Below are 23,430 nucleotides of genomic sequence, written 5' to 3'. Positions count from 1 at the left end.
CAGGTTGTATGCCAGTCGCATATATTTGCATGTAAGAGAAATGAGGTAAATCTCACTGCAAATTATCCAGGTTTTCATTGTCATAAAACACTAATCGTAACCTAATAGTAGTTATCACTACATAGCTATTATCATTTCAAAGATAACATTGTATATTAATCTTCTCTCAGGAATCTCGAAATGGGAGATGGTTTTTTCAATTATTGCGAAGCGTATTGGGTTGTTAGTTATTGTCATTTCGCGGCTGGCTAATTACACTGTCTTTTTCTACAGAGATTTGTCTTCAAATGCTATTAAATCTGTACATAAAAGAGCTTTTGTCGATTTGAAATATTTGGAAGATCTGTGAGTGATACTAAAAGCACAAGCACCACACTATAATTGTTTCAAGGGAAGCTAAATAATATATCAAATACGGGAGACTGTAAAAAAAATGTTAAAAATGCAGTCAGGGATAGGCATAACAAAGTTATCAAAAGGTTTGAAACTGACTTAAAAAGCTACACGTTGTATAGCAACGTTCCAAAAACTAAAACAAGGCGAACATCTTCGGTCTTCATCGCTTTTTTAAAGTCTCAAAAGCAGTAACGGCTTTATTTAACGGTTCACGTATTTGCGCGTGCTACGAGAAGAAACAACAACAAAAACAAAAAAAGAGACTGTGTTTCATCGGGATATCGAAACACCGAGAAGAGAGTTGGATTACGACGTGCAGTGGAGTATTTTGGAAATAATTCAAAGTGTTTGGATAGTCTATTAAACACTGTCTCGAGTGTTTGAGATATCTTCCCAATGGAACCAAAAACCAAGCTGTAAACTGAGAAAGAAAATCGTAAAAAAATTATTGTATGTTTCTTAAACTCGATAAATTTTTATTAAATAATTTGAGAAGTACTTATATATATAATTTTGTTTTTTAATCCATCCATTATTATTCATGCATTGCAGGTACTTGTCTTCAAACGCTATCAAATTTCTGCCTAAAAGAGTGTTTGCCGAACTTGGACATTTGAAAAATCTGTAAGTGAAAGACCACAGCACAACACTTGCAGGGGTCGATCTCCATGAAAAAAGAAACATAGTGAAATAGCTCACTTTAATAACATTTAAACATTTACTTTGTACTTGTTGCAGATCCTTATATTCAAATGCTATAACATCTTTAACTGACGGACAATTTGACAAAATGACGGATTTAAATTATCTGTAAGTTAAGTGAAGAGCTGTTATACCTATAATAAATACATGGCACGCCATACATGCAGAAGTGATAACGACACACGCTAGTTCAAACGGTGTTTTGCTCACAATGGCCCTGTATATTAAAAGAATTAATACATTTCTGTCTACTAATTAATCGGGCGTGGCCGATTCATAATTTACCTTTTGGGCGTCCTAGGAGATAGTCTCCTGCCGGCCAAAAACGACGGAGATAGCCTGGGCCAATCGGTTCCATTTCAGTTTTGACAGTAAATCGTTGTAGGCACACTGGGTCGACTTTTGGGCTAATCTGCAATCTGGTTCTCTTCTTTGCTTCGGCGGGAGGACAGAGAAAAAAGCTTAAGGGGTAAAGGGTAAAGTACTTGACAAGTTGAAGCTATTCTTGTAAATAAGAGGGGTAACGTCATTCATGTCACGCAATGTTTTTGTGGGAAACTTTGAAACTAGACGCTTTGCTTGTTTCTACAAATAGCAGTGTGATCTGGCGGTACATTTTTTTGAGGCGGACTCCACTTTAAAACATTTTTTTTTTATATATTTAGCAAGAAGTGTGTCGATTTTCATTTCCGCACAGTTGGCTGTCAAAGTCGCCTGTCACAAAGAGTAGAATGTTTGCACAACATGTTTTAGATATATTTTAGATTTGCCTAGTGACGTTAGTAAGGCACTTCTCAAGACGTCAGCAAAACATTGGCAATGTACAGTATTGGTGTGAACTTGAATGGATTTTTTTTTACGAGATCGGTAAAGCTATCGAATGAAAAGATGACTTCAAAATGAAAACTTCGAATAATTATAATTAAATACCAATTGAATTTTATTTTAATTAAATTTTATCACGGCCTGAATGCATGTCATGGCTTTGAAAGATTTCAAAAGGTTGCTTGGTCTCATTTTCGATAAAAAAATTAATCTGAAACATTTTGCCTGTCGTGTGACGCACGTTAATTTGGTTTTGAATAGTTTGAAATTGTGTTTTTAAGATTTTATTCTTGACTATTATGTATTTCTTGCGAAGAAAGATTTAATTGATGAGGAACTAGTACTGTTATTTTCCGGATATTCCGATCTTTTATTCGAGAAATGAATTACTTTTGGGCTCGTCATTGAAGCGTTTTGAGTTTAGTTTTGGAATCGGGGAAATTTATTTCTCGTTGAGGGGTGACCCGACATGGCAGAATATGAGCGGAACTTGAATAACACCCCTCTGTAACAGACCTGGTGACACCTGATTTTCCACCAGGTTTTCAACACAAAATCGACCAGGGAAGTAAAAAATCCCCCAGGTTGATTACTTACTTTTTGTATGCAATACACTTAGCGGGGTAATCGCGCACAATTTTGAGCCGCGCGCGCTGTTCAAATCGCTCTGAATCATTCACAAGCTCGTATTACATCCAGAAAAGGAAACAGATCTGTTTTGTCTCTTTAGTGACCTGCATGACAGCAGAACAAGCGACAAAAACAATAGAAAAAAGTTAACAATTACTTTTTGCTATATTTACATCAAGTTATAGTCAATTATTAAATTATCTTTTTGCCGCGCGTCGTTTTCTTCTGTTTATAAAGATTGTGGTTGATTTTTCCTGACCAGGTAAACAAAATTCTTCACCGGGGAGAAATAAAATTGACCAGGGATTTTTCAGATAATCACCAGGGACCAGGGAGGACAAATTTCCACCAGGGAGGGCAAAATAACCCACCAGGTCGGGTTTCACCAGGTCTGTTACAGAGGGGTGTTGAATAGGGCTGGTAGCCGGCCGAAACAACCGGCTACTTGCCAAACTTTGGCCGTCTACTTTCGTCTCTCTTACCCTAAGCTTTGACAAAATATAAATAAATAAAATAATGAAAAGATGCCACAAAAATACTGCACGGCCGTGTCTAATATCTGAGTCGAATTGTAAACGCATTGCAAGAGTTTTTAATATGTTCACCTTCAAAATAAAGCAGCGAAACGCAATGCGGTGAAATCTACATCTTTTGATGAGAAATTCTGGAAGTGACATCTGTGTTCAAAACAGGAATTTTTGCACAACTTAAAGTTCCGAAAAAAAGACCACATGTTTTGTAAAAATAACAGACAAACATGATCAAGAAAACAAAACAGGCCAATGGGTTTTATTCACGAAAATACAACTTTCTTAACCCTATCCAGACCGGGGGGGGGGGTGGGGGGCGGAAAGTGCCCGCGCCGACTTTGAACGCTTATAACTTTTTTAATATTCAACCAAACGCTGCCAAACTTTGCGACTTTACCTAAAATTTATCTGGGAATAATTTAGTAGGGTAGGTTGTTGTGTCAGGAACTTGACGTCACCATGGCAACGGCATTTTGACAGGCATGTTTTCCCAAATTTGTAATTTTCGTGTTTCTATTAATGAAAAATAACTTTAAAGCAATTATTTTCACCTGTTTACGGGTTTTAAGCACATTTTTATTGGTTTTGAGTATTTTCCAGTAATTTTGGGCGGTTTTCTGACGTTTTGAAAAAAATTCGAAATCCAAGATGGCGGATCCAAGATGGCGGCTGTTTTGACATTATAATATAATTGTCACGTGATGTGACGTCATCATCCCACGTGACATATACCAAAAGATAGATTTTGGGACATACTATATATCCTGTAAGTTTCATTGTGATTGCTTAAATATTCTGGAAGTTACGGAGGGGGGCGGAATCCGCCCCCCCCCCCCCCCGGTCTGAAAAGACCAAAAAAAGCCCGGTCTGAATAGGGTTAAGAAGGAGTTTGTAAACAAGACAGTGGAATCGAATTACATTTCACACGAAATGTGTATACATTTGAACTTGCAAAAAAGAAGTATCTCTGCCGAGACATAATAGCGAAACCTTGCATTAAAAATCATTGTATTCTGATCTGAAAGTGGTTCTCAATGATGAAAACAAAACGGTTTTTGTCTTGAAGACAGCCGTATAGAGCCGTAAACAAGTACAATGTAAACACTCGCTTCGTTCGACTTGCACAAGACGTGAAGTTTCCAGAAAAGCTTTTGCTTCGGATCATTTCGTAAATCGCAACTGTTGTCACAATTTCCAGGATATATAGACGACTTTGGAGGAGATTATTTGAGGAAAATGTTGGGAAAAAAACTCTCTCGCTCGCTTTAATCACGTGTTTCATTCAACTCAAGAAGTGAACATGGCGCCACAAAATGTCCCGCCTCCTCATACTATCACTTCGTTTACATCAAAATGAAATGTCCAGTCGATTTGAACTTAAAGAAGAATTTAATAACACAATTATTCCATTCGCCCATGTTGGATACGAGTCGTTATAGTCGTATCCAACGCGGGCTCGTAGAATAGTTGATAATTAACCGGGGTGTGAAATTTAACACCAAGTCAAGGGATGCAACAACAATCACTAAAATGTAACTGCGTTTTGTCAATGGTTGTTAGTCATACTCATTTCATTATTTTTTTTGTTATCTTGTAGAGATCTGTCTTCAAACAATATAACATTTCTACCCGAAAGAGTGTTTGACCAACTAACAAATTTACAATATCTGTAAGGAAAACGTATAACATAGCATAAGAAGGCTGTTTGTGTGCTTTTTTTTTACCATTTCCAGGGTAGACAGGGATGGACCCCTCTCTTTCCTAAGACCTTCTGTAGAACAAGATAGACAACTACAAGGAATACTAATGTTTTTTTTTTACTAATTGTTTTTATTATTGTTATTTTGCAGGTTGCTACAAAATAACAAGATAACCTCTATATCTAACAAGACGTTTGCAAAGACCACCAATCTTTTACTTCTGTACGTATATATCTGACCGCAAACGAGCATTGCGTTTTCAAGTTTACTAGTTAAGAGAATATTGGGTTGATGCTTTTCAGTTACTCCTTGATGTCAAAATATCCACGGCTTAATTGCCCAAGTAGAATACACCATTTTAAATAATTAAATTCGATAGAAGTATTACTCAGCAAGATATTTTCAATTCCTAGATTCCTGAGTGCCAACAAATTGGATAGACTTCCACGTCGATCCTTTATTAATATCAACCCACAAGTACTCAAAAGAGTTTATAAGCCTCATATACTGTAAGTATTGGATATTGTGGTTACGGCGCCTGCCCGGAAACCCACCGAAATGTGTTTTCCGCCCACAATTAAATTTTTAGACAGCGCTTAGTTAACTGTCAAAATAAATGAATGAGAACAGTATTCATTCTTGCTGGAGCGATATCTGGAACTAAAAAGTTAAAAATTAAAAATTAATTTCCATTATTGAGAAACATATTTTAGGTCTCAGGGCCAATCTGGGACGATGAAGTGAATAAGTTTGGTTTATTTATAATTACTGAACGATTTTTTACGGTTAACATATTTTACGGCTAACGGTTAAAATTTTCCAATTTTCCGCCTAACGGCTAAATTTTTGGCCGTTTTACGGCTATCGGTTAACCCAAATGAGACCCTCCGACAAGTCTTGGGTAGATCGGCATACAAGCAAAAAAACGTGAGCGACTTCCAGATACAGATTGTAGTCCATGCGGACCCATACTCGTCGATCTGTGTGACACATGTACCACTAGAGCTCAGCCTGCAGTTTGGCGGGGAAATTAAAATACTCGAAACTCCTTGTTTCTTCGTAGTGGCTTTTGTTAATCAAAATGCCTGTTTGTGCAGCTCCATTTTGCTCAAACAGAGCTCCAAAAAATTCAAAAACAAGGAGTTTTGAAAATAAAAATTTTCCCACCAAACTTCAGGCTAAGCTCTTTGCTGTTACTCATACATTACCAGCTCCAAGATGACGGCGTTCAGTTGCCGAGTTTTGGGAAACATTTTGTAGGGTTATAGCGATCGTTGGAGGCTGAAATTTTGTTGAATAACCTATCTTTGTGTACATTTTTTATTGGCGTAAAGAAAATAAATGGCCATTCTGGAGATAACTTCTCCTTTAAGAAGAATTGATATCACGATTGCCGCTAGAATGTTTTTATTCTTATTTTACTATTTTTGTTATCGTCAAGAATGTTCTCGGATAATCCTATAAAGGTCATTGAGCCAGAAGTATTCATATGGACCTCTTACAGATCAGGAATGCAAATGTAAGTTACAGATGCTTTAATGTACTGGACTTGAATTTGTTAGGATAGCTTTGTTGTAGGTAGAGCTGAGAAGCCCATCAGGCCGGAGCTTATCCTGACTTTAGTAAATATATAAATTAATTACCTTATCAGCTTGTGGAACCGTGTATTCCTGAACGGATTGGAGATTGAAAGAATTTTTTTTTGTAGAGGGAGGAAACCAGAGATCCCAAGAAAAAAGCTTTCGGAGCAAGGAGCAGAAGCAACAACAAACTTAACTCACATATGACGCCGAGAACGGAAATAAAAAACCCGTGCCACATTGGTAGGAGGCGAGCGCTCTCACCACTGATCCGGAGGCCAGTGCACTAACAGTCGAGCCATCGATCATTCATCCTCTAATGAAAATAACATTCGGTTGGAAAGCAGCTTTGAAATTGTGCCTTATTTCACCGTGACGTGTAGGTTTCTAACAAACATATATAACCACAGCATCATCATGTAAAGAACGTCAAAAAGCTCTGGTCAAAAATCTTGTAGCTCGACAAATTTTCTACAATGGTGTATTATTAAACAATTTAAGCCGCACAAGACTACCTCAAACAATACATTAATGTTGTCTCTATGTTTTATCTTTATTGCCAGATATTTGCTAAGAACGAAGCTGAAGAAATTGAGCTTTGAATCTTTCATTTTCCACACTGTTCCGAAGCCGACCAAGAAGCCTATGACATTGAACTTAGAATCCTCCACTGGTGACGCTATTCACGATATTCAAGTGTGACGTATCAATTTAAATATTGCGCTAAGAAACATTATTATGCGTCAATGATTGTTTAATAAACATTATTGCAATCTTAATTATGTTGTCTTTTTAGGGTATTACAAAACAGGACGATTGCGAAAGTAATATGTTTGACTTCCTCACGGCCTGTCACAATACATCTGTAAGTATATTTTAGTTTGTTTTACGTACAGTGGAACCTAGCCTGAATTTCAGACATCCCTCTGTGCTCGCCTGCTTGCCAGAAGGGACGTCTGAACACATTTGGCTCTAATGCCGTCCGGTGACGTCACTACCCGAAAACCGGGTAGTGATTCTGATTGGTTGATTTAAAAATTATTTGCATAATTATGTGAAATTATGACTGAATTTTACCGCGCGAGGACGAGTAATTTGAAAACGTTTGCAAAGAGTTTCGAAAGAGTTCACCTTCCCAGAAATGAATTAATTCGTCATTTACCTTGAGTTTATTACTTTATTAGATTACCTACGGATGAAGAATAGTAATGGAAACCGGTAGGTTTTAAGTTGGCGGCATTCGTCGCTTCGACATGCAGTGTTTTGCCAAATTTATACGTATTCTTGTTTTGTCAACAAACTACAAAGCCGCTCGACGCTCATGTCCTGCAGCCTCGATGAGCCAGTGATTTCTGAACTCAGTGCCCACGGTCAAGTAGGATATTTTTGTATTGAATTCCGTTCTTCATGCCTCTGTAACCGTCTAAATTGATTCATTTAAGTACTCACGAGTGTGTTGTATTTGCCCTCTGCGTATTAACTTAAGTTATATTTTGATCGCTAGATAACTGAGATAAAGCAAATCAAATCAGATTAAATCGGTTCCGTAAAAGAATATAGCCTGTAGTCGATTAAAATTTCATTCATTTGTCTCAAGTCTTCAATAGTTTACCATTAAAACAATTTGTTACCCTGTAATCCTTTTTCGAAGCGATTTTTCTTTCACAATTTCATGGCCTCGACAGAAACTTTTCCGCATGAATTAAAACCAAAGTGTAGTGACGTCACCGGACGGCATTAGAGCCAAATGTGTTCAGACGTCCCTTCTGGCAAGCAGGCGAGCACAGAGGGATGTCTGAAATTCAGGCTAAGTGGAACCCCGGTTTACGGACACCCGCTTAATACGGACACCCCGCTATTACGGACAGTTTCGTTGGTCCCGACGAGAACTTTATACATTTTCTCTTTAAAGAACTTGCTTAATACGGATACCCGTTAATACGGACAACGGAAACTTTTACGGTTCCCAAAAAGCCATACATTGTCAGCCCCGCGTTACGGGCACTGTTTAGCTGTGCACTCTCAATTTTACTAATTTTTATTGTTATGTTTATTTGCTAACTTCACCCTGGTCAAATAATGACAGAATTCGACGAATTGAAACGATTTTATCACAAAGAGTAGCTTAATAGCGTGACTTACAAAAGTTTTGTCGCATCTTCAGTCCACCTGGTTGTGTCGCAAGCTAAGCTTCCGTGCAAAGTAAAGTTATACACTATTACCAATAAGTTTTTAGAGTTTAACACTGTCACGGTCAGAGGTCCATGATCAGTTACAAAGGAAATTTTATGGAAACCGTTATGTTGCCGTTGAAATGCGTTCTATTTCTTGTATAAAGTAAAGTTGCGACATTTTCGAGTAATTAAACTGTTTAGTTTATTTAACAATTGGTTCATGTTTTAGCCTGCACTATCGAGTTATGGTGCACGTGGAAAGTTTGGAGAGCACGAAAAAAAGTGTAAAAGCAACTCTAGCTTCTTGAGTGCTCTTCAAACTTTCCAAGTGCAATATAACTCGATGGAGCACAGCTAAAAGCATAAACCAATTGTTTTTTTTTTATTTCGAGTGTCATCTCTTTTTTTAATTAAATCTTAAAATAATACTTTTTATCTCCTAGGAATCCTATCAATTCACCAAAAGAAGCCATTGGTCTTGAAGGCGAAGATAGCACAATCCTTATGTTTGCTCTCCTGGCATCAGGATTCACAAGGATAAATGACAGTCCCTCGCCTAGTGCGATTACATTGTTGCCGTGTCCTGTCGGAACATTTTCCAATGCGTTTACCGCACGAGCTGGTGAATGCACAAAATGTCCTCCAGGTATGCAGCCGGTTTCTGCCTTGTATAACACATGCGTTTATGTAAGGATCGGCACCACTCACTCACTAACTTTTAAAATTTTGGGCCCCTTGGGTGTACATGCAAATTTATACCCCCACCGTGGGAAGAAAGGGGGGAAGGAAAGCCCCCTTGAATTTTTCGTTCATATTCATGCATAGCGAAAGTATTTTGCACGGAGTAGGAAGCCCTTTTTCTACAAGAAAACACGTTTTTGGCCGTGACGTTATATACCGTCACTAGAGCCACCATCTTGGAACCGCCATCTCATTATTTTCTCAAAGATCGGCAATTGATACAAAAGCAAGCTAGAATGGGCATGGATTGTAAAAATACGACAAAAATGAGATTTTTTGGCCAGACCTGGTTGTAATAATGACGTTGCCATGGCAAACATAAAATCGTGGACATATAGCTAACATAAAAAAATCAATCAATCAATCAATTAACTTCATTTTATATTTTTAAAAAAACCTTTATGTAAGGTGATTTTCGGTTTATGTTTTCGTACATGATTGGTGGTATACCAATAATATACTCGAACATGTATTCCAATTTTAGGAACCGTTATATTGATAATACCCCTACTCTGGCCTTGTAGAAGACTAATATTACTAGTCGAAATATTGCCCATTAAAAAAGCATGCTTATCTTCATTTCCGTGATACTAGTCTTGCAATTTAACGTTCAGAATAGAAATTTGTCTGAGTATTACGGTCAGTGAGCCGGATGAAAAAAATTAAAAAAAGAAAAAAAAATGAAGCAAAAGTACTTTAATAAGGATGAATATTATATATTCTGTTGTTGTGATGACTATTGTTCATGTTTTTTGCTTTATGCGACGCACTTTGGGGAAATCATTGCTAAAAGATCGTTAATACTAAGTTGTTCTAGTGTTCTGTTAACGTTGTTATCAGGACACAGTCGATTGGCCACCGCGAGAGACAAAAAAACGTTCCCCGTTGTAGAGTCCTGGGACTAGTAGAGTCGTTCAAGTGACAAGAAGGCCGTGTACGATCGAGTTAGTTGTGTTCTTGCCATGTGTGTGTTGTTACTCGGACGTTTGCACTGTTTATGTATTAACCCTATTCAGTATTCAGACCGGGCTTTTTTTGGTCTTTTCAGAGCGGGGGGGGGGGGCGGATTCCGCCCCCCCCCCCTCCGTAACTTCCAGAATATTTAAGCAATCACAATGAAACTTACAGGATATATAGTATGTCCCAAAATCTATATTTTGGTATATGTCACGTGGGATGATGACGTCACATCACGTGACAATTACATCATAATGTCAAAACAGCCGCCATCTTGGATCCGCCATTTTGGATTTCGAAATTTTTTCAAAACGTCAGAAAAGCGCCCAAAATTACTGGAAAATACTCAAAACCAATAAAAATGTGCTTAAAACCCGTAAAAAGGTGAAAATAATTGCTTTAAAGTTATTTTTTCATTAATAGAAACACGAGAATTACAAATTTGGGAAAATATGCCTATCAAAATGCCGTTGCCATGGTGACGTCAAGTTCCTGACAGAACAACCTACCCTACTTAATTGTTCCCAGATAAATTTTAGATAAAGTCGCAAAGTTTGGCAGCGTTTGGTTGAATATTAAAAAAGTTATAAGCGTTCAAAGTCGGCGCGGGCACTTTCCGCCCCCCCCCCCCCGGTCTGGATAGGGTTAAATACACCACACCCGTCCACCGTTGTTTTTGCATTGAAGCGCGAAAATGTACCAAAACAGATTATTAACATAGGTTATCGACAACATAACCTTCAGAATCAATTTAAAAGAGTTCAGTTGTAGCGGCATGTTATAGGAACATCTCAATGATATCATATTAAACGCCGTCAATGTCAGTGTACAAGTTTCCGTTTAGATGGCTAGATAGAAAATTCATCGCGTCTATTAAGTCAATGTTTTTAGACCCGCTTCTTCCAGGGCATTGCTATACGAAGCCTATGGGAGTAGAATCCTTAAGACTATTTTCTGAACCTTCTCCATTTGGTCGGACAAATAGGCTGGCAAGCTGGAATAGAAAACCTGGCATGCATATTCTATTTTTTTCATAATTATTATATTTGTTTAATGTTTGACTGCCGGTAAGGGTTCATCGTCATTAACTTTTTAGGAGGATTTTACTCTGATGATGTCGGCTATGTTGGAAGAAGTTGCAAGAAATGTCCGAATGGTTCTTTTGTGTCATTTGACACAGCACCAGGAACACGAACACAAGATTGCAAGTCTTGTCCTGAAGGTAGCAATGCAAATGTCTACGTGATTTTTTCTTTATTAAAGGAGAAGTTTACTCCAGAATGGCCATTTATTTTCTTTACGCCAATAAAAATTATATACAAAGATATGTTTTTCACCAAAATTTCAGCCTTCAACGTGCACTATAACTCTACGAAATCTTTCCCAAACCTCGACAACTGAACGCCGTCATCTTGGAGCTGGTAATGTATGCGTGACGTCAAAGAGCTCAGCCTAAAGTTTGGTGGGAAATTTTAAATAGTCGAGACTCCTTGGTTTTTTTTTGTATTTCTTGGAGCTCTGTTTGAGCAAAACGGAGATGCACAAACAGACATTTTGACAAACAAAAACCACTACGAATAAACAAGGAGTTTCGAGTATTGAAATTTTCCCGCCAAACTTCAGGCTGAGCTCTTTGACGTCACGCATATATTACCAGCTCTAACATGGTGACGTTCAGTTGTAGAGTTTTGGGAAAGATTTCGTAGGGTTATAGCACACGTTTGAGGCTAAAATTTGAATAACATATCTTTGTATAAATTTTTTATCGGCGTAAAGAAAATAAATGGCCATTCTGGAGTGAACTTCTCCTTTAAATGTTTCAAAATAAGCTTTTTCCTCTTGCTAGTTTACCTCTGGAGTTTAAGGAATCAGATAACTGTCATGAGAGAAATAGAGAAGCGTTAATTAGTTTGGATAAATTAAGATTAATTTAAAGTTTGTTTGAATAGTTTAATGAGATTCAAATATAATTTGCTGTCACGGGGCATTTCTTAAAGGATTATGTGACCTTGAAATAGATCCTATCAGTTGCCGCTGATCTCTCAATTTTTTTCTACACTCGACTTTTCCCTGCTCTGTTTTAAACGAACATAAATTTTTTAACCGTCCCGCTAAAAGGACGCCATTATTTCTTATTTGTTATACATTTTCAACGGACTCTAAATTAAACAACAGGTACAATGTTTTAGATGAAAAGACATTTTAGGAACCATGTTACTAAAGACATAAATTTGTTCATTATTGACTTATGGATACCTGAACTTGACGCTGTGGAATCGAAATGCTCATTTTTTTAAGTTAATTCTGTTCGTGGTGTGCATTTTTTTCGCGACTACTTCTTACGGCTTTATCTCATTTTATAAATCATACACCTATTATTCTACCTTAAATAAGACAAATATCTTGTCGAGAGAGTCCACGTATTATGATATTTACAATTTTAATTGAATTTTCACCAGGAACAGAAAGTGATTTCTTCGCTGGATACCGTGCTTGCCAATGTTTGGAAGAATTTTATCGAACCCATATGTTTGAGAAATGTCTCAAATGTGTGCGAGGACTAAAATGCCAAGACGATCACGTTTCTTTGAAATCTGGTTATTGGTGGGAGTGGCGGAACAAAACACGAAAAGATCGCTACCGAGATTTCATTGCGAATCTCATGACATCTCCACCAGCTTTAGATGCTGAAAGTGTGCGATACCCATTTCCAATACCAACGCCTTATAGGTGTTCAGTAGAGGACTCTTGTAAAGGTGGTTTGGATTCTCCCTGCGAAAATGGCTACGAAGGTCCACTTTGTGAAGTTTGCAGTGCAGGATATTATAAACAGTTACAAACGTGTATAAAATGTCCCTCAAAGAAGTGGATAATTGGACAGCTTTCGATCATTGCAGCTATTGCATTTATACTTATTGCAGTATTGGTGTTGTCAAGCAAGCGAAACAAAGGCAAGGGAGAAAAACACTCTCTAATAGACATGTTCTTTTCCAAGCTCAAGATCATAATTGGCTTTTACCAGGTCACCCATGGTTTAATTCAAGCTTTCTCGTATGTAAAATGGCCAGGCTCCTTGCAAGTAATCGCCAAATACTCAGAAATACTCCAGATGGATGTGTTGCAGGTTGCACCTATACGCTGCCTTTCTTCGAGACTTCACGTGAACGCCTTTGGAAGTTTGCTTGCGATCGTGGCAATAAATGCTGCTGTCATTGGCGTATCTTTTGTCACATATGAAGTGCGGAAATTAATAATCTTGCAAAGTCGAGGCCTGCAGTACAATGACAAGTTAAGAAAAATCTCACAGACAAAAGAACTCATCTTCAGGAATATGTGTTTCTTCTTGTACGTGACATACTTGAGCACGTGTGCCAGGACAGCCAATGTCCTGCCAATAGCTTGCCACAAACTTTGCCGAGATGAAAAAGAAGAATTGTGTTACAAGTACATGAAGGCCGATTACAGCATTCAATGCCAAGGTACAAATTACAATCACTGGCTTATCATTGCGTACATTTCTACTGCGTACATCGTTGTCCTCCCTGCCTCCTCATTTATCACCCTTTGGAGAAAACGAAGAGCGTTATTAACTACAATTGACGCAGATGCTGGCTCTGGCATGGAAATAATGTCAGGATTGCGTTTCCTTTTTGAAAACTACAAACATCGTGCGTGGTATTGGGAATTAGTTGAAACGTCTCGTAAAGTCATCCTTACGTCTGGCCTGATTCTTGTGGGTCAAGAGAGCAGGTCCTACATTGGCTTGGCATGGGTCATTGCTGGCATGTATGGAATGCTGTTCTCCTGGATCAAACCCATCCAAGACGTGACCGAGAACAGATTAATGGCGACGTCCATTGCTGTTACTGTTGTCAACCTCGGTATCGGAGCTGTAAGTAGAATTCCTGCAGAGAACATAGCTTCCTCCACCGCCACGTACATGGACGCAGTATTGTTCAAAATATTGGTACTTGGAGCAAATACTTCGGTGATTGGTCTGCTTGTTGGTAAGATAACAATATCAGTAGAACTTGGTTCGAGCTGAAGCTTTGTTAGTGACCATAGGTTTTGAACGTTTAAAACTTTTCTAATATCTTAGCAAAAGCCACTTAACTTTCTGACTTAATTCATTTCTGGCCCCAGTTCTGCATGGCATGCCGTTGTTCATAAAACTTATTGTTTCAACGGTAAACATCTTTTACAGGTACACTTTACCGAAGTTTTAAATGGATGATATAATTATCCCCAGCTCATTGTAAAGAGCTATAGTGCATGAGAAAAAGACCAGGAAGTAGCGTATCCTTCAACTAAAGAAAGCTGTAACCAAAACTTGAGAAACTGTCGCAATCCTGTCATTAGGGACCTTAAGCAAACACTTGAGGCGGTTAGGTGGAGGCGGCGATGGCCGCGTGGGAGTGGGTTGAGGCCGCCTCCTCTTGGCGCGAAATTAGAACATTTAAGCTGGCGTGGAAGCGGCGACGAGCTACGGCTAATTTTCCTTCACTTTAAGTGGTCCGAGTTGACTTTGTTCGTGAATTTGACAAGTATAATGGCAACTTTTCGAGAAGTCCGAGACCTTCTAGCTTTCGCATGCTTTGAGGACATCATAGACGAGGACGAATTTCTGCTGTTGTGGGATCTTAACACGTCGAAAAATCTTGACTTTCCTTACGAAGACTACGGCCGATTTGACCTGGACGAGATGGACGACTCAGAGTGTGTAGCAGAGTTAAGAGTCAAGAAACGCGACCTCCCGGATCTAGCTGCTGTCTTGCAAATACCGAATCAGTTTGTGTGCCATCAGCGGTCAGTAGCCGATGGAATGGAGGGACTTTGTATGCTGCTCCGACGACTTTCATATCCCTGCAGATACTCAGACATGATAGCGCGCTTTGGTCGGCCGGTGCCTGTTATGAGCATGGTTACAAATACTGTGCTGGATTATATCTTTACCACCCACAGTCACAGGATACTACAATGGAACCAAGCTATTTTGCGACCGGCACAGCTTCAAATATATGCTGATGCAGTCTCCTTAAAGGGAGCCGCATTGAATAATTGCTTCGGATTTATCGATGGAACTGTCCGGCCAATTTGCAGGCCCGGAGAGCACCAACGCGTGGTGTATAACGGCCATAAACGTGTCCATGCGCTTAAGTTTCAGTCAATTGCTCTTCCAAATGGACTCATCGCTAACATGTACGGTCCTGTTGGTAAGTATATTTGGTACTCCAGTATCTTGTTTTTGAAAGGGCATATCCCCCTCTTTGTACAAAAAATGCAGTACATATATGGGATAATTGGTAACAGAGGGAGCCCCCTGAAGCAAATCCTGTTTACATCATTGTTTTGAATGTCAGTCAACCAACTACTTTATTTTCATTTTTTTAAGTCAGAAATCACATTTTTGCTCACCATTTCTTATGAAATAGTTCACAACAAAACTTGGGTGTAGGTCATAACTTTTTCACCATGATTGCAAAATCAAAACACTGTAAAATGTTCTTTTTTTGCAGAGGGAAGGCGGCATGACTCTGGGATTTTAGCCGACTCACAATTACTGCCTCTCTTGAATCGCCATGCGTTTTCACCAGGGGGACAGCTTATGTGCATCTATGGTGACCCTGCCTATCCCATGAGGGCTCATCTGATCCAGCCATTTAGAGACAGGGTGTTGCCCCTCAGATGCAAGCATTCAATGTGTCCATGAGCAAAGTTAGAGAATCTGTAGAATGGTTGTTTAACGATGTTGCCACATCCTGGAAGTTTATAGATTTCAAGAAGAATTTAAAGATAGCGCTTAGTAGTGTGGGAAAAATGTACTTAGTATGTGCCATTCTACGAAATGCTCTGACTTGTCTCTATGGAAACATGACATCAGAGTACTTTGATCTAGACCCACCTACTCTGCAGGACTATTTTATTTAAACCAGCATGAATAAGAGATGTAATCTGATAAGAGTTGTACTGAAACAGACATTCAATAAATGCTTAGATAAACTCAGTGTAACAAGAAAACAAATTCACATCTTTTGACCACTCCCTCATTTTGACATTTCAGTTTGGTGTTTCAGTGAGCTATTTTACAACAACAATAGGATAATCCCTCATGAGTCTGTGATTGTTACAGAACAATCTCTGATATTTATGTTTTCGTTTAAATTTATCTTTAGTTTAAATTTTTTCAAACCAGTTTGATTGTTACTCCTTTTTGTTTCAGATAATGAATAATGAATAAATGATTATGATAATGAATAAATGACAAAGGAAAATCAAAAACAAACTGGTTTGAAAAATTTTAAACCAAAGACATATTTAAACCACAACATATACATTAACACTTTCATCACAGGGTGATCATGTTTGTAAAGTAAATAAAACACATTTTAACACTACTCTGATATAATTCGTGGTCTAACTGTTACATTCCAGTGAAGCAGGGACTGGAAGACTGGATGCGTGAAAAATTAAACGACAATTCTCTGGTATAGACTAGACAAACCAGTAAAATGTAACACAATACGAATCCCTTCGATTTAAACATGTGCATAGATTAAACTTAGAAGCATCAACATCAGACTGAACTCTAAATGACATTCAAAATAAATAAGTTGGAAAAAGCTCAGTTTGCATATATAATATGAACAACAGTGATGAAGACAAGCAAAAACAAGTATTTCAAAGGATTGTTCAGTTACTTGTCAGCCATTTTGGTCAAAATCTGTAGTATGGCTGCATTTTGGTTTTGCATCATGCCGAGCATGTCATGTTGAATCTTTGCCTGACGCTCTGCTTCAGCTGATCGAGCAGCAATCTTCTCCCTGAGAAAATCAAGAGTTTCACTCCCACTTCTTCTCGACTTCTTAGCTACAGGCTCGGCCTTTTCTCCCGCATTTCGTTTACTCGTTTCTCCGAGTTTTTCACAAGCTTTCCGCCTTATTTCTTCACCAATCGCTCGATCTGAATCAGCCTTTTCTTTGCTGGTGCAACCAAGGTCACTGGCCTCTGCCTCCTCCCATTTCTCTGATATCTCTTCCATCAGGATATCCATCTCGCTATCTTCGATGTTAACTCCACTCAGTTTCGCCTGATGTTTTCGTTTCGCCTTGAATTTGTCCTGTAGTAGTTTGAAATGTTCCTGTACTTGTTTCTTCTTCACCTGAAATTTCACAGAGGTTTCGTCATTCAGATGATCCGTGATGGCATTCCCTACTTTTCCTCGATCTACAGTCCTTGGTTTGAAGATCCATGGTTCTGAAGCTCTGACTTCTTTCGCTAGGATTAAATCGTGAGCTTCTGTCCATTCCATAATCGAGCTAGAAGAGGGAAAACAAAACCTTATTAAAAACAGGCTCTGTCTATCGGTTCACCTTTCGGGAATATTCCAAAGTTTAAGAGACATATCGGAAGAACAAAATAGCATTTTGTACAAGCGAGTACTTGCAATCTAAAGATTTAAAGTCTACAGGACGTAAACATCGCTCGGAACAATGTGAATCCCAGGAAACTCACCCATTTCTTTTGCTTTTCTCTCCTTCGCTGCGGGCTTCGCTTTCCATCTTTCTTGAATCTAATGTGAAGCGTGATTTTCGCTGTAAAGCAAAAGAAATATCAAATATTTTTAAATAAAATACGAGTTTGATAGTTAAAATACATTTTTTTGACTATATGGAGGAGTTTCCGTGTCTGTTAAGTACTAAAAATCGGAAAATAAGGTGACCGTCTCTCGAGGCGGCCAAACCTACCTTTCTCGCCGCCGCTACTGCGAGTGGACGCGGGCAACACACGACGTGATTATGCTAATTAGCTCGAAGGCGGGAAATTTTACTTCCGGTTGACCTCCACCAAGCCGCCTCCAGTGTTTGCTTAAGGTCTCTATTAAACGGAAACCGACGGGCTGTGAAAATTCGCTTGGCACATCCAGTGAGTTTGAGAGGGTGCAATTTCGAAGTAGCTGATTTTTTTTTGTTTTTCGCTGGCAAGTTTAGGTGTTATTAATTATAACAAAACAAGTGGCTAAACTATCCCATGGTCTATTCTGTATTATTAAAAACTAGCCATGGCATATTGCAATTCCAGAGTTTTGATTGGTTTACAGGCCATAGTATATGAGCTCATATACCATGGACCACAAATATGGTAGGTGCGCGTGTTTCGCACCGAGTTGGCTATAATAAAGTTAATGCTTAGTGTTTTTTTCCGTTCACAGTGGCTCTCTCCCCCTAATCATTCTATTTCGTCTGCAAAAACAATAAATCTGCGCTATTGCCTTAAGGGGGAATTATTTATTACAAAATTAAAAGACAGTTAGTCTTTATCGACTCTCTTTACCAAACACGGTTGTTTTCAGATTCTGGTAGAAGCCTTGTATACTTGGTGTATCAGTCGGTTTATTTCTGACACACCTCCCAATTTTTGACGCAATTCTAAACTCCTTTATTTCTTCTTAACTTCAGTTCAGTACGCAATGTTTCTATATCGCTACTTCAAGGAATGGCGCAAGAATCCACACTGGTCCCTTTCGTGCTGTCTGGGTTTGCTTCTCCCTCTCAATGATTTGCAAGGAGAAATACACGGCTTAGTAGATGCGGACATTCTTAAAAACCAGCTACAAACTGGACAATTTGAACAACCCACCATTGTTTCTGCCGTGAAAGACAGCGGGGCCATCGATGTCACTCTTGAAGATGGTGAACAACGTGATGGTAGCACAGTTGTGATAAAAGACATGAACTGTGAACATGCCATACACAGTGAAACTAGACTTCATCAAGGGACACAGACAGAACTATACGGAATTCCTATGACTGCTTCCGTGGCACATGGGCAAATGTCCAGCCTACACGAGGAATCTTTGTGAGTACAAGTAGTTAGTACCCAGTATTAGCTGGCGATTATCTTTGGGGGCATTATATTCAAATACTGTCACTTCCAATTACATTCGGTCTTATTGAAAGTATTAGTTTGCTTCGATGCGTTAATTTGTGAATTGTAAATTTCATTTCTTCCCTATTTCAGGCCACGCAACGTCTACCTGATTTGTTGCTCCTAGCATAAAATAACTTAGAAAACTGCTTTTAAGTTCACTAGCTAATAGACCAATTATATTTTGGTCTGTATTAGTTGCCATTGCTATAAGTTGTAAGCTAGGCACGACTATAAAAAGGGTTCCTTGTTCACAAGTGAACGCTCGCCAACAATATTCAGAATTGTTTGTGATCGAACACAGATATAGTGTAACACAAACTGGTGTAACTCAAACAGGTCAAAATAACTTCTCTTGTGCTTGCGTGGATCCTAATTTCCTATGTTGGGATAACTCTTCCAGGTTCGAGAATTATGCCCTTTCTGGGCAGCGTTTTCAAATGTGCGTGCTTTCCGTGAAAGGAAGCGTGTTCGATCATATCAGTGTGGACGATATTAAAGTGAACGCGCGTCAGCGTGTCTTACGTTACTCAGCGTGGCATAGCTAATATACCTTTTATATCCACCTTGCAACAAGTTACCACCTTAACTAATCCACGACTTGCTTTCGTCTGGCTTCGTAGCTCAGTCGAAAGAGCAAGGTTGGTTTAATCCGGAGGTCGAAATAATTTCCTTTGCCACGAATCACTAAATAATCAACAACTTGCTTTCGTCTGGCTTCGTAGCTCGATCGGAAGAGCAACGTTGGCTTAATCCAGAGGTCAAAATAATAACCCTTTGCCACGGATCACTAATTGTCAGCTGTCCAAAACTAGTGCTGCTTGCTAAACACTGAATTGTAATCGTACCATTCATAAACTTAATTCCGTAGTCTATGAGCAGTCAGTCTCTCACGACCCTTTCTTCTCGCCCCATAAAACCAATTATAAGAAATGAAGAAGACAGCTCGCATTACGATGAACCCGAAAATAGCAAAAGCTTGTGTTATTTAGTAAAATTCAAGATCAGGAATTTGTTGTCATTTCTTCTCCTTTATATAACTAAGCGTCTTGCCTTTCAAACACACTCCAGTTATGGGTTTCCTTGGCGTTGCACGTAATATTACCTGTAAAAAAAGAAAGCAAACCAGAACTTTGTTGAAACTCTTTCTATGCCTCAACGGCTTAAAATGTGATTAAATTACGCTTATGAGTTCATTGCATTACTGACATACTTGAATGTCATTTACAATAGCAACTATCAACAATGATTGTGACAAGTGGAAAAGGGGAGGTGGTTTACGTCGCGAGCTGTGATAAAATATGGCGCAAAATTATCGAAGATCCAATACCAGGATTCATTAAAAAAATGTAATAAGGCGTTCTCTGGTAAAAAAAAATGTTTAAAATTATAGCTTTCGGCAGCCAGTCTGCTGTCTTCGTTGAAGACAGCAGACTGGCTGTCAAAAGCTTAGTTTTAAACTTTTTTTTGCCTGAGTGCGCCTTATTACAATTTTAAAATATGGCGCCTTTGTCCTTCTTTTTAGGCTATAAACTATGTCTCAAAAACTGAACGATCTTAAAATTGTTTTTCGTTTTACGTCAATTTTTATTTTAAGTCAATACTTTTATATCATTGAGAATACAATTAACGTTTATTTTTTAGGCCTCAGCAATCCATCCCAGCAGAGAGGGATACTGTTAACGACAATATTGGAAGTAGTACTGAAAAAAGAGCTGAAAAAGGAGAGGTCAAGCGTTTTCCGACGACGAGTACTAGGTCAAAGAAACACGAAGATACTGAAGACTGAAAATACCAAGCTGTTACCAGAACAGTTTGTTTAGAGATCACAAGTGTCTTTATAGTTCACAGTGTTCGTTGTCGTTGAAACGCTTTTTATGTAGCTTTTCTCGTCTATGCCTGAATGCTATGATGATTACTAAATACATATATATCTATAGCAATTAATGTTTACCCCATTAATGATCCCAAACTCATGAAGAATAGCAAGTCAACAATGTAAGGAGGGTCTTGTTAAGGTTAACCGAGGAATGAACTAAAACGGGGAAAATGTCAACTGGCATACCTTATTATAGGAATATAGGGAAGCATTTTAACAACGCGAACAAATTTTACGCGTAATAAAATTAACGCGAATTTAAGAAAAGTTCTGGTTAAATGCTTATAATAAACGTGTTAACATAAATAAAATTAACGCGAATTTGCGAAATTCGCGTTAATAACATGTATCGTTGATTTCCTATAATAAGGTAATTTGCATAGATCTCGGCATTCTACTGACAACCTGGCAAACGGTGAGGCACATGATCTGAAGTTTATCTGAAAGATGACTTCTATATATATACACCGGGCCTACACATGTGTTCCCCACCGGGACAGAAGGTTCGTAGTCTAAACTTGTACCAGCTAGTTACATTTTCCCCACCCAGACCCTCGTCGCTATATAAACCACTGTAAAGGACAGGGCAGCAAATAGTTATCAATTAGTATAACGATGTTTAACTAAATACCAACTTATTTATCACATATATCTTCGAATGTATACAACACTAACGCACGAATAAAAGGGTCTAGAAGTCTCAAAGATGTTATTTGCCTTCACCTTAATTATAAAGCTGAAACAAACTCAAGTTTTTCAGGAGCGAATGGTAAAGTCGACTTAGCATCGCTACGTAATCGATTTGTCTACTTGTTTCAGTAGCCATTTCCTTTGCTCTATTTCTATTTCTCTTTTGACGTAAATTAGTAAGAATGTCACTCTCAAATTCTGAAAATGTCAGAATACATCAATTACTACGCTAGTCAGCGTTGATCAATCAGCGAATGATCATCGATAGTGACATGTCTGAATTCGCAACAGACCAGGTTGCACATGGTGCGCTAGCGCTGCTGATCCTGATTTTTTTTGTCTTTATTTTATAATGAAGAAAATCCTTATCAAAACTTTATGGTTACTGCTGACAATATCGTGGTCTTCTTGGAAATTAAAAGAATTGAAAGCGAGGACTAAGTTAATACGACAATCTTAGAAAATTTATAAGTTTTATAAAATGTTTTTTCAATTTCTCAATTCTACTCATTGGCATATTATTAGCTAAGTCAGCCAGTTCCTGTTAGCTGTGAATGCATCATGTTATGGTTTAAGAGCAGTCTTGTCACATACAGCTAGTTCGAGAAGGGTTGTCAGAAAAAATGCACAAAAGTGCACGCAACAAGTCAGAAAGGTGGTCTGCAGTGGGTTTTCATTTGAATTTTGCATACTGGCCCAGAAAAAATGTACGAGTTTGTATTTTTGCTTTACTTTTACTCTCGCATGTCTTTAAGTTTTGAAACTTCTTCTCAAATTCAGCGTGGATGAAAGTACTTTGTTTTTACATGTCCCAAGGGAAAGAAAACGCGCAAATTGGCGTTTGCAATGTCGCCAGCTAATTAGTATTCAGCACATGCAGTAGCTCTCTACTTCTACCCATACTACCTTTTGGTTTTGTCCCGTGCACGACAAGCATTCTCGTATTAGCTGTATATTTGATGAGGGGGAAGAAACGTCAATCGCCTGAGCTTTTGGCAGTCCCGCAGCGAGTGAGCAGAATAACTTTATAAAGGGAAGCCTCGAGCCATGGGCCCATACTGCCGGAACTTATCTCGGTTTCCGTAGCATTAAGCAGCTAAGAATCCCCTGAATGGGATGCTACTTCATCTCAGGGTACCCTCCCAGCATTATATCGCTGGTACCCATTATACACCTGGATGGAGAGGGGCACTATGAGAGTAAAGTGTCTTTCCCAGGAACACAACACAGTGACCCCGGCCAGGGATCGAGCCCACTATGGGGTGCATAGACTGGACTTAAGAGAGCGGCGGAAGTCGAGGGTAGATGTATAAGTCAAAGAAACAACGAAATAACTCTTAAAATACCCGGCCTTTAAAATTTACTACATTTCTAGAACAATATATTAAAAGTTCTCGGGCTATTTCTAGAACGGGGTAACATTTTGAATGCAAATTGCTTCTTAAACGTGGTCCTAATTTGGAGACCGGGGTGGCACATACCCCACCAAAAACATTAGCGAGTACGCCCCGGGGGTAGTATGACATCAAATATCGGGCTTCCACTGATAAGGCTAAAACTGATATATGGTTTTCTTCGAGAAAGGACTAAAACAGGTGTTAAGTTCACAAAGTTATAACGTCTAAGCATGGTCGATTTCCCCACTTCATCCAATCACGATAAAGGTTTTCAATTAAAAACTATTATTCGTAACAGAAGCTG

At 38.6% G+C, this 23,430-nt stretch overlaps 2 protein-coding genes and 1 pseudogene across 4 annotated transcripts; 2 read left to right on the top strand and 1 right to left on the bottom strand.

The window, feature by feature from the left end:
- Positions 1 to 279: 279 nt before the first annotated feature.
- Positions 280 to 21,720, top strand: LOC144660438 (uncharacterized). Its single transcript, XM_078521055.1, has 14 exons — positions 280 to 345; positions 949 to 1,020; positions 1,135 to 1,206; positions 4,681 to 4,752; positions 4,934 to 5,005; positions 5,197 to 5,292; positions 6,225 to 6,302; positions 6,927 to 7,061; positions 7,160 to 7,228; positions 8,981 to 9,183; positions 11,332 to 11,457; positions 12,695 to 14,242; positions 18,692 to 19,091; positions 20,805 to 21,720. The coding sequence occupies exons 3-14, from the start codon at positions 1,187 to 1,189 to the stop codon at positions 20,947 to 20,949; spliced, it is 2,964 nt and encodes a 987-aa protein (XP_078377181.1). The 5' UTR covers positions 280 to 345; positions 949 to 1,020; positions 1,135 to 1,186; the 3' UTR covers positions 20,950 to 21,720.
- Positions 14,740 to 16,179, top strand: LOC144659850 (uncharacterized; annotated as a pseudogene). Its single transcript, XR_013571974.1, has 2 exons — positions 14,740 to 15,448; positions 15,752 to 16,179. The product of XR_013571974.1 is annotated as an uncharacterized LOC144659850 (transcript).
- Positions 16,200 to 18,085, bottom strand: LOC144659851 (uncharacterized). 2 transcript variants are annotated; one of them, XM_078520378.1, is made up of 3 exons: positions 17,981 to 18,085; positions 17,748 to 17,827; positions 16,200 to 17,551 (listed from the first exon to the last, which is right to left on the bottom strand). In XM_078520378.1, exons 2-3 carry the CDS (start codon positions 17,792 to 17,794, stop codon positions 16,930 to 16,932), a joined length of 669 nt encoding a protein of 222 aa, XP_078376504.1. In that variant the 5' UTR covers positions 17,795 to 17,827; positions 17,981 to 18,085; the 3' UTR covers positions 16,200 to 16,929. The 2 variants fall into 2 exon arrangements, with proteins under 2 accessions (XP_078376504.1, XP_078376503.1); XM_078520377.1 differs by having other exon boundaries at positions 16,201 to 17,551; positions 17,748 to 18,075.
- Positions 21,721 to 23,430: the final 1,710 nt, after the last annotated feature.

Source organism: Oculina patagonica, chromosome 7, assembly GCF_052425735.1.
Source record: "Oculina patagonica isolate OP01 chromosome 7, crgOcupat, whole genome shotgun sequence".
NCBI classification, from domain to species: domain Eukaryota; kingdom Metazoa; phylum Cnidaria; class Anthozoa; order Scleractinia; family Oculinidae; genus Oculina; species Oculina patagonica.
The sequence above is the reverse complement of the archived record's forward strand: the minus strand, read 5'-3'. Positions and strand labels throughout refer to the sequence as shown.